General features: G+C 35.3%; 1 protein-coding gene across 7 annotated transcripts in view; it reads right to left on the bottom strand.

Annotated features, from left to right (window-relative positions):
- The window catches only part of LOC104598242 (rab GTPase-activating protein 22-like), a 120,471-nt gene extending 112,403 nt beyond the window's left edge, over window positions 1-8,068 (bottom strand). For 5 of the 7 annotated variants that reach the window (XR_016078884.1, XR_016078887.1, XR_016078885.1 and 2 more), the window contains exons 1-2: window positions 7,899-8,068; window positions 7,415-7,565 (exon numbers count right to left, since the gene is read on the bottom strand). Coding sequence is in view for 2 of the 7 variants with exons in the window: in XM_088892365.1 (XP_088748491.1) it covers window positions 7,415-7,534 (120 nt within the window). In the remaining 5 variants the exon portion in view is untranslated. The remainder of the gene's footprint in view (window positions 1-7,414; window positions 7,566-7,898) is intronic. The other 2 variants (XR_016078886.1, XM_088892366.1) reach the window with 2 other exon arrangements.
- Window positions 8,069-14,855: the final 6,787 nt, after the last annotated feature.

Genomic DNA, 14,855 nt, shown 5'->3' with positions numbered 1-14,855 from the left:
GCATAATGCTTCTAGTTACTTCCAAATATATGTCTATTTTTTCTCTCAACAACCCCATTCTGCTAAGGTGTACGGGGACAAGTGCTCTGATGAATAACTTCATGATCTACGAGATATGATGCCAAGGGTTTTGCAAAGTACTCCTTGGGATTATTAAATCTGAGAATTTTGGTCTTGATTTCAAATTGGGTCAATACCATCTGATGGAAAGCTTGGGTCAGTGAAGGGACCTCATCTCGAGAGTGCATAAGGTAAATCCATGAGAAATGGGTATAATCATCAACAAATAACAAGAAGTATTTGTACCCTCCCCCCCATAGGAGTATGATATGGCCCCCAAACATCAGTATGCACAATTTCAAAAGGAAGATTACTTCTTTTATTGCTCAAAGAATAAGTTGACCTACAATGTTTTGCAAGTTCACAGCTTTCGCACCTCAAACCAGACACTTGGACTGACTTAAACAAACTTGGAAACAGACTCTTCAAAGACCCAAAAGACAAATGACCTAATCTACTATGCCAAAGCATAATCTGACCCCAAGACTGAGAAACAAACAATCTCCCAACTTCACTCTCCTTCCCCTATGGATGCTTAAGCAAGTAGACTCCATTTGTCTCACGAGCAATCCCAATCACCTTCCTCGTTTCCAGATCCTGAAAAACACAACGGTTAGGAAAAAGAGTCATTGAACAGTTTTGATTCTTAGTAATACTACTAACTGAAGCAAGTTAGCACTAAGCTTAGGGACATGCAAAACTGAGGACAAGGAGATGGCATCAGACAGTCTGATGTCTCCCTTGCCAGATATAGGAACAAGAGAGCCATCAGCAATAGATATTTTGTCTATGCCAGAGGATAAACAGTAGGTGGTAAACAAGGTGGATAAATTAGTCATATGGTCAGAAGCACCTAAATCTATTACCCAGAAGGGCCTAGTGTTACCTGGGGCTGAAGTGTGATATGTTGTAGCTCTTGTACCTGAGGAAGCAAAAGCTGAAGTAGGATTGGCAGGAGTGGCAGCTGAAGACTGAGATGATGACCCAGAAATACCAGCTTCATTCTCTAATTGTGTCAAGGCGACCCAGACAGTAGCTAAGGCATCTAGAGATGTGGTTCTTGTATTGGAAGACGATGCATTGTTAGTGTTGACTGCCATATTAGCACTTCTTTTCTTAATTCTGAGTCTAGCTAGAACAAGATGAGGATGCAACTTCCAACAAGTGTCCCTAGTATGCTTGAGCTTCTTACAATGATCACAAAACATCTCCTTTTTATCTTCCTTCTTTATTTCCTTTTCCTGATCTCTCCCAAATTTCTATTTTATTGTTGCTAGGGCAGATTCCATGGGCTGAACATGTAACATCACTTTTCTCCTACTCTCTTCACTGTGCACTAGTGAATAAGCCTGAGACAAGGTCACACTATCCCTAGTAAGAAGTTGCTGTCTTACTATGTTAAATTCTGAATTCAGACCTGCTAGAAATTCAAAAACTCTATTTGTTTCAATCAGCTTGCTATAAGTAGTTGCATATCTCTGACTCTCCCATTCAATGGTTTCCAAATGGTCGATTTCATGCCACAGAAATTTCAAGGTAGCAAAGTAAATGGAGACTGGCTTCTCCCCCTGCTTGAGATTATTTACTTCACACTTCAGTTCATAAGCCCTAGCAACATTAAGGGGTTGGGAGTAGGTCTCTTTCATATTATCCCAGATTTCCTTAGCCGTTTTTGCCCATAAATAATTTCGGCTAATGTGGGGCTGCATTGAATTGCATAGCCATGTCATCACCAAATAGTTCTCTTGAACCCATTTGGCAAGTGATGTGTGTCTTCTTTGGCTGGTTTCTTTATATCCCTAGTCACAGCCTAATTTACCTCTACCTCCAATAGCCATCATGGCTGATTGTGCCCACTCCAAGTAATTTGTTCCTTCAAACCTAATATTTGTAATCTGAAAAGAACTTTCAGTCATGCTTCCAGCCCCCAAAAGAGCTTCCCCTTGAGTCTCGAATTCACTTCCAACCTTCCACATTTTAAAGAAGATGTTAACAGTAACTACTTTGATCAAAGAAAGCTTGAGCTCCTTCTTTTATACAAAAGAAACTTCTTTTATGTAAAAAGTCTCTGCTGAATGAGAAAAACACTCACAGCCGAGAATCACCACAAATAAACACTCCTCAGTCAAGAAGTATTACCCAGAAATCAATTTCAGATTATTAATAACTTCCAAGAAACACTCCTCAGTCGACAAGAAACACCCAGAAATCAAAATCTGATTACTGTAGTTGCCCAAGAACCAACCACAGTCACAGAAAAGATGTGGGAGCAAGAACTAACCATGGGATTTCAAAAAAACCTTAGAGAAGCTAACAGAAATATCAGAAAACTGCTGAATTAAATCAGAAAACTGTCAAAAACCCTAAAGAAATGGCAAGGGAGACAGAATTCTATTAACCGCTGCTTCCAGAAGGTTAAAAACTGCTCCTTTTAAGGTCGATCTCAATAAAGGTGAGTTCTTTTTCAGAAAGAATTTGATCACCACCTTTAATCTTCAGATTAAGCCCTAATCTTTGACTTACCTGACTTCTCTGATCCTTCCTGGTCACCGGGCACTATCCAAAGGTCATGTAACCCCTTGGGCACAATTTGAAACTCTAGTGATCCTCCAAGAATCAGGCGAAGATGCAAAACTTCAGATTCAGTAACTTCTCATGCTGCCGACTGGATTAGGCTCACATGAGAGCCCTAAACTGCCCTAGTTTTGGCTCTGATACCAACTTGAAAGAATTAAACCAGAAAATAGATGTTTTCTGGTTTAATTCAGTAGAAAAAGAAGAGAGAAAAAAAGGTCACAAATAGAAGAGAGAAGAGAGAGGAAGAGAAGAGGAAGAAAAAGAAAGGGTTCGGATAAATTATGTTTCTAGCCACCCACTCAGTCTTATTTATATTGTAATCTATTACAATGACTAGTTACCTTAATACCCTTACTTAAAAATAAAAGAAAGACAAACAAGGCCCAACCAGCCCAACTATTCTAACTGAAAAATAAAAAGATAAACAGCAATTATAAAATGTGGGGTTGGAACCCCACACACACTAATAGCCTATCAGCTATCTCTACAGATATATCTTAGGAGATCATGTGATGAAGTACCCATTTTGGTGTGACAATTCTACCAGATGGTTCTCATACAATTTGGAGTGAGGACTAAAGTCTTCAGATCAAATGATGCTAGAGAATACTTTGAGAAGGACTTGTCCTAATACATTTTGGAGCATGGTGTGATTCATCAGAGTAGTTGTGCATACACACCGCAACAGAATGGGGTAGCAGAGAGGAAGAATAGACATATTGTGGAGGTGGCAAGGAGCCTTATGGTGTGTGCCTTAGTTCCTATTCGCTTTTGGGGGGATGCAATTCTCACAACTGTGTATCTGATTAACTGTATTCCTTCATGCACTTTTGGGTTTAAGGCACCTTTCAACTTGATTTTTCCGGATGGGGAGACATTTCATATACCTTTGAGAGTTTTTGGGTGTCTCCTTTGTTCACATTCTTGGTCCTCATCACAAGAAATTGGATCATAAGGCTAAGAAATGTGTTTTCCTTCGGTATGCTCAAAAGAAAAAGGGGTATTGTTGTTATGATCCAATGTCAGGGAGTAGGTTTGTTACTATGGATGTTACCTTTTTTGAGTCTACTTTCTTTTTCTTGGGTGGTTCTCCTCAGGGGGAGTGTTTTGGGAAGGAGAACTCACAACCTGTCCCTCTTCCGGTGTCATTTGTTCCTTCATCTGATCCGCCTATTCCACCATTAGCAACTATAGTCCCATTGCCTGATCCACTACGACCAGCCTCACAAATCTATCAGCGCCACTAGAAGAGGGTTGACTCCACACATGCTCAGATAGAAGAACCTATACCACTCTCCATTAGTCCATCTGAAATCCCAGGTTCAGCTGATACAGTTCCAGGTATTTCCCTTGAGCCTAAGCCTGCTACTTCCCCTAATAATGATGTTTTTGTACCTAACATTATTATGGCAGCTGATCCCTCTGATCTTGATCTTCCCATTGCACTCCACAAAGGGAAGAGAAAGTGTATAGCCCATTGCATTTCACACCATCTCTCCTACAGTGCCTTATCACCCTCCTACTGTGCTTTCCTTTCTTCCTTGGATTCTATGTCTATACCCAAGAATGTCAATGAGTCTCTCTCCAAACCTGAGTGGAAACTAACTATGCAAGAAGAAATGGAAGCCTTGCTTAAAAATCATACATGGGAGCTGATCTTCCTACAGACAAAGAGATAGTTTGATGCAAATGGGTGTTCATTGTGAAGTACAGGGTCGATGGTAGCATAGAGAGGTATAGCGCAAGGTTGATTGCAAAAGGTTATACACAGACCTATGGTATTGATTACCTGGAGACTTTTGCACCGGTTGCTAAGATGAGCTTAGTTCGGATTCTCTTGTCCCTATCAGCTACCTATTCATGGCCTCTATTCCAGCTTGATGCTAAAAATGATTTCCTTAATGGTGATTTGCAAGAGGAGGAATATATGGACACTCCAGTTGGTTTTTATGAGAATGTTGGTAAGGGAAAAATTTGCAGGTTGAAGAAATCACTAAATGGTTTGAAACAGTCGCCTAGGGCATGGTTTGAGAAGTTCAGAGAAGCATTTATCCGTTTTGGGTACATACAAACTCAATCCGACCATACTCTCTTTGTAAAAAGGAGAGAGGCACTCTTGTTAGTATTGATTGTATATGTAGATGATATAGTTGTTACAGGAAATGATCTGAAGGAGATTAATGCACTCAAGAAATTAGTACAATAAGAGTTTGAGATCAAGGATCTAGGTGAACTGAAATACTTTCTGGGGATTGAGGTTGCAAGATCCAACTATGGGATTTTCATCTCTTAAAGGAAGTATGTATTGGATTTACTACATGAGACTAGGAAGCTAGGAACTAAACTAGTTGATACTCCTATTGATCCAAATCATAGAAATAATGCTTTGGATGGTGAGTTGGTTAAGGATGTAGGAAGATATCAGAGGATAGTAGGCCAGCTACTGTATTTATGTATGACACGTCCAGAAATCACCTAAGTTGTTAGTCTTGTGAGTCAGTATATGCATGCTCCTCAGGTTCAGCATTGGGAAGCCATTGAGAGGATACTTGCCTACCTGAATAAGCATCTTGGCATAGGGATTCTTTTCTCGGACCATGAAAATTTAAAGCTGGAGACCTACACAGATGCAGATTGGGCAGGTTGCTTAGATGACAGGAGATCTACATCAGGGGTATGCACCTTTGTGGGAGGAAGCTTGGTCTCATGGAAGAGTAAAAAACAGTTAGTTGTGGCTAGATCAAGTGCAGAGGCTGAATATAGATCTATAACTCATGGTGTTTCAAAACTACTTTGGGTGAGATCTCTAATGAGTGAGATTGGAATAAAAGATGAGGAGCACATGATGTTATATTCTAACAACCAAGCTACAATCAATATTGCACACAATCCAATTCAGCATGACAAGACCAAACACATTGACGTTGATAGACACTTCATAAGAGAAAGGGTGACAACTGGAGAAGTCTGCTTGCCTTATGTCTCCTCTAAACTACAATTGGCTGATGTCTTCACCAAAGGGGTTGCAAAGAATAAGCTTGAATACAATATATGCAAGTTGGGAATGTGTGACATTTACTCCCAACTTGAGGGGGAGTGTTGAGGTTTTAGACAAATTATGTAATCTATAGTGGTAGTTTTTGATTATTTATTGTTTAGATAGGAAGTAGGGACCACAACACTCGATTGTATCTGTACACTCCCCCCCATGTTGGGAATAGATATTGGTCATTTCCAACTTGTGTAAATTTGTCTCCATCTTGTCTTTAGTAACTGCTTTGGTGAAGAGACCAACAAGTTTCATATCAGAGGCAACATAAGGTAGACACACTTCTTGTGAGGCATCTCTCTCCCTAAGAAAGTTTTGGTCCACTTCAATATGCTTCCTCCTATCATGTTTGTATTAGATTATGGGCAATATTAATGGCAACCAGGAAAGAAGAGTGGTTCGACCAATGTTGTGACTAGCACACCTAGCCATGATGAGTAGACCTCTAAGATTCCACTGTACCTAGTTAGAGTTCTAGGCTGAAGGAGGACCATATCAATTCCCTTCTTGAACAATTTGCTAGGGCAATCCATCAGCTTGAGGGAAATACTTCTAATCCCTCCACTTTGTTTGCAACAAGCTCAAGTAACCTAGCTATTGCTTTCCATGCTACTCCTGTCCCTAGGGATCCCTGGATAATTGACTTTGGGGCTTCCAATCACTGGAAAGCCCAACTTGTTTTGTTCTTATAAATTATTGTCAATGAGAGATAAGGTGAGACTAGCAAATTGGTCTCTCTCTTCCATCACTAGTCAAGGAATTGTATCCCTTTCTTCTGGACTTGTATTAACCCATGTCCTTCATGTGCCAAAGTTGCCTATTAATTTGCTTTCAATTAGTAGCTTGACCCAATCTTTGAATTATAGGGTAACTTTCTCTTCAAATTCTTGTGTCTTTCAAGATTCGACTTCAGAGAGAACAATTGGTAAAGGTTGTATGGCCAATTGCTTGTACATCCTAGATGATGATGCCAGATCAATGGCTTTTCTTCCTACTGTTTCCATGAATTTTAATGATAGTCCTGTTAAGAGTCTTTTATTTTGTGGCACTTTCATTTGAGTCATATATTGTTTGAAGCCTTAAAGAGTCCTTCCTTTTATTAACCCTTCTAGCCCCTTCAACTTCAACTTGTAACAGATTACTTTTCCTAACAGGTACTTGCTCAAACCTTACTTTGTGAGAGAAAAACAAATCATGTCAAAGTGAAAAGACAATATCTCTGCTACAATTGAGGCAGAATTTCCATGCAGTTGGTTCCTCTAATACCAGGATAAAACAAGATTTCATTCAGACTTCAACTATAATTCAAGATGCATCTGTCACATAATAAATATCTTTGGTGAAAGGTTTTATATTATATAGTTTTTAGTTTTCCTAACAAAATTTGGGTTATCCATCGACAGAGAATGATTCTTTTAGCAACAGATTGGCTCATAATATATGTAAAAGTTTTTCAAATAAAACCGTAAGTTATTCACTAATTTATAGTGGTTAATTGTAAACCAAGAACGATTTGCTCTCACTGGGAGTGGCTCATACTACTGATTAGCGCATCCCAACAATCAAAATCAGGTAAACTAACAACCTGCATTTTATGATTGAGGTGTTGATCTATGGAAAAACTACTCAAAATTTAAATTCAAATTAAGATGCGCCCTCAAAGAAAAGGAACAAATGCAAAAGACGCATCGTTTCAGTCTGTTTCAGTGCAATTGTAATTCAACTGACCTTTGTAGGCGAGTGGAGGCAAGGCTCCCGAATATCGTGAACAATGGAACTTACACATTGCAAATTGACCACACCAACTTTGCCACAAGTCCATTGCTTGTCCTCCTCGTCGAAAGACATCACGAATTTCCTCCTCTCACATCATCACCTTCTGAAGCCGATCGAACCAATCGATTCAAAACAGAGGTTCAGAAAAAGAAAAAAAAATGTCAGACATCCTATTTCCACATTCAGCCTAACAAAAACCAAATTTTCAATGAAATGAAATTTCGAGAATCAAATTAATTCTATGATCACTGGATACTGCAACTCATTCGGAATTGGAAACAGGATAGGCTTCATGGATCCGAAGTCGATCAAATCCAAAATTCGAAAGAAATTCAGGAAAGCTAAAATCCATTCAAAGTTCTTGAATGAACAGAATCGATTTGAAGTTCTAAAAGAATCGGCAAAAAAGAAATAAATAATAACAACATGAACTAACCTGAAAATGATGGAGATTTGGAAATGTATGGTACAGATAGAATTTTCCAAGCTCCGTCGCCATTTACAAAGATCGTTTCAATCTGGCTAGAGTTTTTCTTTTTTTAATTTTGAAATAATAATTATAGAAATGAGAAAATAATAATCTTCAGACATAAGGAAAACACAAGTCGGGCACCTTTTTCATTTCATTATTATTATTATTATTATTATTATTATTATTATTATTATTATTATTATTATTATTATTATTATTATTTTATTTAATACTTTTTTCTGCAATACACACAGTGCGCACGGCGCGCCAGAATCCAACATCTTTGGGAGTTACTGTGAGCAGTGCGCACAGGTGCGCAATATACATTTTTCTGTTGGTCGTTGTCTCCCTTGATTTTATTCGGTAATCGATTAATCGTCCCTCGTCAAAAAAAAAAAACGGTCAACCAAGGATCATTACAAAGTGCAGAGTAAAACAAAGTTGGACTTTTAGGCTGATCATTTTCGTCCTGGCCCAGCATGAAAATTCTGGGCCCACAAATTTCTGGCTCGGCCTAGGCCCAATATTTCAAGCTTGGAACAGCGAAGCCCGTAATTATTTATTTGAAAATTTTATATATTATCTATATTACTTTTAAAAGTAGGAATAGCCTAAAGAATATTTATAGAATTTTTTGAGGATAAAATTTATCCCTTTGTATTTAAATTTATTGATAAAAAATGAGGGCAAATATGATAATTGGTTATTGATATTAAATGAGTTGAAAAGAGGTAATTTTAGGATATTCAATGCATTAAATTCTCTCACATTAAATCCAATGTTTAAGGTATTAATTTGCATTCACCTTCATTGAATCATATATTTAAGGATTTTTTGTTTCTTCTCATCATTAAATTCTATAATTAAATCCATACATAATAAATTAATAATTTCAATAACATAAAAACTTGTACTTTTAAAATCTACCTGGAAAAAATAGTGTTTTCATCTAGGTGGTGGTAAGAAATTAAACAATTTGGGTCAAATGAGTCAATCCATGTTGCCACAATTAAATACTAAAATGAAAAAATATAGAAATAAAAAAATTGGGTACGTTTTTAATATCATATATTTGGCATATTAAACAATAATAAGTATGATATTCGTTTTTGCCTTCAAGTCATAGGTTACCGGTTCGACTATCAAGGTCAAATGTGTCAAACCGCTCTCTGTGTAAAAATATATATTTTATCAATAAATAATATAATTATATTTTACACATATTAATTACATATAATATATGTATTATGTTACATTTATTTATGTTTTTAATTGAGTTTTAATTTTTTATTTATAAAAATATTAAAATTTGCAATTTGGGGCCAAAAAAGGGGTTTTTCACAAAAATAGCAAGGCAAGGCACCTAAGGCCCTTGGGACATATAGATCTTGAAAAGTTACTGGAAAAAATAGATAACCCCAATCGGACATAGAAGTGCAAAGTTATGGCTTTCAAAAGTTTGCACATAATTAAAGTGTACAACCTACGACTTGCTTACTAGGTTGAACAGGTCAATGGTTGAACCACCCGGATTAGACAACTTTTAACTGAAAGGGAGAATTTCAATAGAACCAAACCCAGAATCACGGTTCAATCAGCCAAGTCAACAACAGGTTAAAAACATTGATGATAAATAAGAAATATTTTTATTAATGATGGAAATGAAATGTAAAATTTAAAACCAATTGGAATTTGGAAGTAAAACTATTTTCCTATTATCTCTCACTAAATCTCATATCTAAGGTATATTCTCTTATTAAATCATATATTTAAGATATATTTTTCTCATCATGAAATTCTACTAATTAAATTCACAACATTAATTTTATAATATAAAAAAAAAATATTTTGAAAAATAATTTGAAAACAAATCCATTTTCTTCCCTCTCAATGGTGGGTAAACAATTCAACCATTTAGGGTCAAATGTGTTAATATATAATGTCATATTAAATAATAAAAATTAAAATAAATAAAATACATAATACAAAATAATAAAAAGAACTGGACACATCACTTATATTGTATATTCATTATATTAAACAAAAATAAGTATGAAATGTAAGAAGTATATTTATAAATGATGAAAATGGAATGCCAAAATAAATATCAACCTATAAATGATAATGAAATTTAAAAAAAATAGAAAATACAAAGAATCACAAAAATAAATATAATACATGAGATATAATATAATTAAAAGAATATATAAAAAAGTATATATTAATTATGCCAAACAAAAATTAAGTGTGATAATTAAAAATTATTTATATAATGTTGATTAAATATATAATTTAAAACTGATCTGAAAGCAAAGCTATTTTGTTATCTAAATGGTGGGTCAATGATCCAACTTTTCAAAGAAATTCATGATGTCATAATTGAATAATAAATATTTAAAAAAAGATAGAACACAAAAAATAAAAAAGTATAGAGTTTTGTCAAAGACATTTTGGAACATTTCTAGTGTTATATAGTCTCATCATATGAAATAAAAACAATTGTATATTTGGTACAAGTATTTAAGTTTATTTTAATCATATTGTTACTTTTATTAATTTTCAATTTCTATGTTAACTATGATATTTCTAAAATTCAAGTAATTAATATGAAAAAAATTCATTCATGCAACATATGTGCTTAATTACTAGTATGTATGTATACCCTTCTGGCATCCTATATTTACCCAATATTATATGTTGCATAATATAATGCAAAACATTATATTTAATATGTACCATGTGTGTCATATTATAATATTTATACACAGTAGGGTAAATCTATGGTGTTGAAAAGATAGGATATAGGAAGAGCTTTGATCAATCAAACCCCCAAGTTCTTACGGTATCATAGTCTGTTGAATGACTGTTGAATGGTTATAAGTTTTTTTTTTTCGTATCATAGTTGAACCTTATATTATTTGTTCTACATTATATATATTTAATATTTCATATTTAAAATTATAGGTTGAAACCTGAGCTAGGCTCACATTTTAGGCCCAGGGGAGGGGACTGAGCTCAAGCCTAGGCTATAACCCATATCATAGGTGCTAATCTTGGTTCAAGCCAAACCCATGATCACCCCTACTTTATTGATTATGTAGATGCATTGATTAATCTTAGGTAATTAATTAATAAATTCATTGATTACACAATGACCTTTGCATGGGCCAACTTAGTTAATTATCAAGATCTAAAGACCATTGGTGATTAGGAGTGGTCAACCACAAGAATTTGCCATCTTTGTACAATGGGCATTTCTAGACGAATTAGAATCTATTATGCATAGCCATGCATAAGATACCACAACTGCATATTTAAAATATATCTTGTTATTAGGCAATGTATACCCTTAAGCTCCAATTAGATTAATGTATTCTGACATTTATTAGTGACTAAAATATTGTTATTATTTTGTGTATTTTGGTATGTTTCTATGCATCACCCCTTAAATTGAACAATTATAACACTCAACCATTAAATAAATGTTCTCAACCATTAAATAAATGTCAAGGTTAACACTGTTGTATTGCCAAATTAGTAGAACAGTTTGTCTCAACTATTAGGGTTAGACCTAAGATACAATTAGTGGGTATTTTGTTGAAACATTGAACAATGATCATTTCTAATTATGCCTTAAACTTGGGAAATAGATGAGTAAAACTAAAAAGTTGCACTTAACCCCCTACAAACTTGATAACGACATTACACTAAGTATTAGATATGGCCGCTTTTGATGTACCAACCAATGAGATTGTTTAAGAGTCAAATACCTAGGTATGTTGGAGCAATTTGGAATATCACTTAAATAGATGATCATTGTGATAGGATCAACCACTTGGTCATACAAAGAGAATATGCTAGTTAAAACTCTCTCTAATGAAAACTTAAAACTACCAATAGTAGATTTCTATGTGTTTTGAAATGAATTTGCAAAATGTATTGATATCTATAAATAATTTATTTTATGAAAAATTTCACAAAAGGTTTTAATTCCAGGGTCCATCTAAGCAGAGAGTGTGGCACTGCATGTTGTAGTCAAGGAGGAGGTCCTCCTTATATAAGCAATGTATAGATATTAATAGTTGAGAGATTAAGAGCAAAAGTCTATAGACTAAAACCTCATGGGATTATTGCTCATATCAATTCATTGGAATTGGGCTTCATAAGGTGGATGAAACCAAATCCCACTTATGTTTAAGTGTTGGGCCCATTCTAAGCCCAATTAGATTGGGTAAGAGGTTCACTATGTATGTCTAGTGAATTTGGCCAATGTGGTTCTCAATATGGGTGGAACCCATATGGACTAATGTGAGAACTTAGGGGCCCCCACGCCATACAATATTAAGGTCTAATGGGATAGTTAAATATGCCAATTAAATGACTTGAGTGCAATGGTCCAATTCATATTAAAGACTTGTGTGACTAATGCAAGTCTACAAGTAGGAGAGAGTCTTGCCAGACATAATCTTTCATTATTCAACCACCAAACCTTAGTTCGACCAAGGCTGAGAGGGGAGTCTTTTCTCTCTTTTCTCTCTAAGTTTTTTCCAGCGAAAGCACAAAATACTCAGGTCATTAACAGCTGTATTCAAAGAGATACTATGGAGTGCACATTGATTCTTTAGAGAAGACTATATTGAGTTCTTATTGTAAAGTTGTGCCATCTTGTTCTTGGACATGAGTTTTGGGCGTAGACTACCACCTTGGGAGGTGCAATTGTAGTATTTGCATTAGATATGATTCCAACAATAATTTGGACAACAAATTTGATCATCTAAACCTAGATCGATCCATAGAGAAAATTGTTTCTATATGAGAATTTCAAAATCTCCATTCTTGGGTTGATTAAAAGTTTAATTTTGCACCTATAAAACCTAGCAAGGTTCGGCCTTTTTGGGCTCAAATCATTCCATTAAATAGTGGTACCATAGCATATGGTAGAATTAGCTCAAATCATTGATTCAATTTGATTCTTGGATCAAATTAGCTAGAACATGTCTAAGCAATTTGACCAATTTTCTAGTTGCTTTGAGAATTCGGTTCTCATAAATTGGGGCCTATATGATTTTAATAATTTTTATTTTATTTATACTATTATTTGATGATTTTATGTTGTATTCAATGATTGAATGGCTGGAGTATGGTAATGATCATATTCTTTAGTTCCATTCAAGATGAAAACATAGGCCGATTTCATTGTATACAATTATTTTTATTTCTCTTTTCTATGAATATTGCATTAGGTTTTCCCTAATGCAAACATTAGAAAATTAGTTTTTTTTTTAATTTTGTTTTTCATTGAGAGAAACAATGGATAAATCAGCTTCAAGAAGAATTTAAGTTGGGATGCATGATGGAGACGAAGATTGATACAAAAAAGGGATTTTTCACACAAACTTTAATCACCACACTTCCTGCCCTTGTTGGCATGATTTGATTTTGCATGTTTTTGTTGCTGTTTTAACTTTCAAAATAATGATGAAATTATTCAAATCATACACATAGGATTGGAATGTGAATTGGAGCACCAAACCCTACCCCAATTTGACCTAATAAGTCCAATGGTTGGGCCGATTCTAAGGTCCCTGGCTGGACTGTTAATAGCCTATGAACACCACTATTTGGTGATATAAAATCATAATGAGGTCAAGGGTTTGATGGGCCAATCCATAAACCAATTTGGTCCATGCTTGGGAACCTAATAAGTTAGTTTAAAGCATGACCAACCCAATCGGCTATGCATTAGAATAATGGACTGAACTATTTTTTGTAATAGGGACATATTCAAATTAGGTTTTAATTGATAAAACCATTAACAAAGTGGGCTGATGATGTGCTAACTTAAATGGACGTGGACTTCTAAAGCCTTGTTTGATTATTTGATAGTATTGGATACATGTTTATTATGTGTTTGTGAAATCACCACATGGGTCATAAGTGTTTTAGCCCAGGCTTAAACTTGAGTGGCTCTCTACGCCAATTATGGTTGAATGCACATCATTAACATGGTGCCTTGTAGATCATTGAATAATCCCCTTGATAATGGGTCCCTCACTTAATTCCTCTCCACATAGGGGAACCCCATAGCAACCCTAACCCATGGAACCCACATAAATCAGTCTTTGAGAAAGTCAATGGAAACCACCTTGGTAACACCTACAATATAAACTTAGGGGCAATTAGTTGGTTACCTTACAAATAATATAAGTGTATAAGATAGGGCTAACATAGGATGAAATCTTTGAAGGCCTTCCGTCATTGGTGAGAAGATGGGCTAAAGTGGTAAGTAGAGATGTACCATAAAATAAGGCTATCTTCTTGATTGTAGATGCTAGTTAGATCACCTTATATGATGATAAGGGCATCATAGATTAGTGGGAAGGGCCTATCCTAAAGTGGAAGTAGGGCTATAAATGGATTGGGTTGGACCCGAACCGGTTGGATCGGTTTTGGTTCTAGGAACCAGAACAGATGGGTCAATTCTAGTTCCTGATATATTGTCTTGATTCTTATCAGGTTGGAACCGATCCCACCCAATCCCAAACCAACTCAGACCCGAATCGAGCTATATACTATATATAATGTATAATATATATTTAATATATAATATATTAAATTATATATATAGTTTATTATATATATTAAATCCGGTCCATCGGGTTAGATTTGATTGTCTCGAGAACCAATCAGTTCGGTTCTAGGTCTAAAATTGTAGATCCTATCAGTCTAGTTTAGTTTCGGTCCCTTAGTTATTATTGTTGGGTCGATTCCAGTTCTACCTAGACCCGACCCATTAGCAACCCTAAATGGAAAACTCTCTTACAATATCTTGGGGCTCCCGATATAACAAGTCAAAGAAGAAGAAAGTGATAAGAGGATACATGATCCTTGTTTGATAGAGGCCAAAGAAGAAACTCATAA

The sequence above is a fragment of the Nelumbo nucifera genome, chromosome 7 (assembly GCF_055504915.1).
Source record: "Nelumbo nucifera cultivar China Antique chromosome 7, China Antique-T2T, whole genome shotgun sequence".
Lineage (NCBI taxonomy): Eukaryota > Viridiplantae > Streptophyta > Magnoliopsida > Proteales > Nelumbonaceae > Nelumbo > Nelumbo nucifera.
The sequence above is the reverse complement of the archived record's forward strand: the minus strand, read 5'-3'. Positions and strand labels throughout refer to the sequence as shown.